Genomic DNA, 227 nt, shown 5'->3' with positions numbered 1-227 from the left:
TCATCGTTTCCAGCGCTCAAAATCGTCAAAGTTGTGCCCGGTCTTGGCGTGCAAGGCATGTCGGATGCGATCGATGGCCACGTTGAGGAAGGTCCTCTGGGAGGAGTTGAACACAGCCAGCTCCTTCTGCCACTCTGGTTTCTTGCGGTGGGCCCACCCCTGCACAGGGAGAAACAGAAAGCACGACAGTATTATTTTCTATTATAATCATTGTCTACACCCCCCCC

At 53.3% G+C, this 227-nt stretch overlaps 1 protein-coding gene across 1 annotated transcript in view; it reads right to left on the bottom strand.

Moving 5' to 3' along the window:
• Nucleotides 1-227, bottom strand: part of LOC143290710 (WSCD family member CG9164-like) — a 21,117-nt gene continuing 20,890 nt past the window's right edge. The window contains exon 6 of the mRNA XM_076600226.1: nt 1-159. Within this exon, the coding sequence (XP_076456341.1) occupies nt 1-159 (159 nt within the window). The remainder of the gene's footprint in view (nt 160-227) is intronic.

Source organism: Babylonia areolata, chromosome 16, assembly GCF_041734735.1.
Source record: "Babylonia areolata isolate BAREFJ2019XMU chromosome 16, ASM4173473v1, whole genome shotgun sequence".
NCBI lineage: Eukaryota > Metazoa > Mollusca > Gastropoda > Neogastropoda > Buccinidae > Babylonia > Babylonia areolata.
This window is presented reverse-complemented; position numbering and strand designations above follow the sequence as displayed.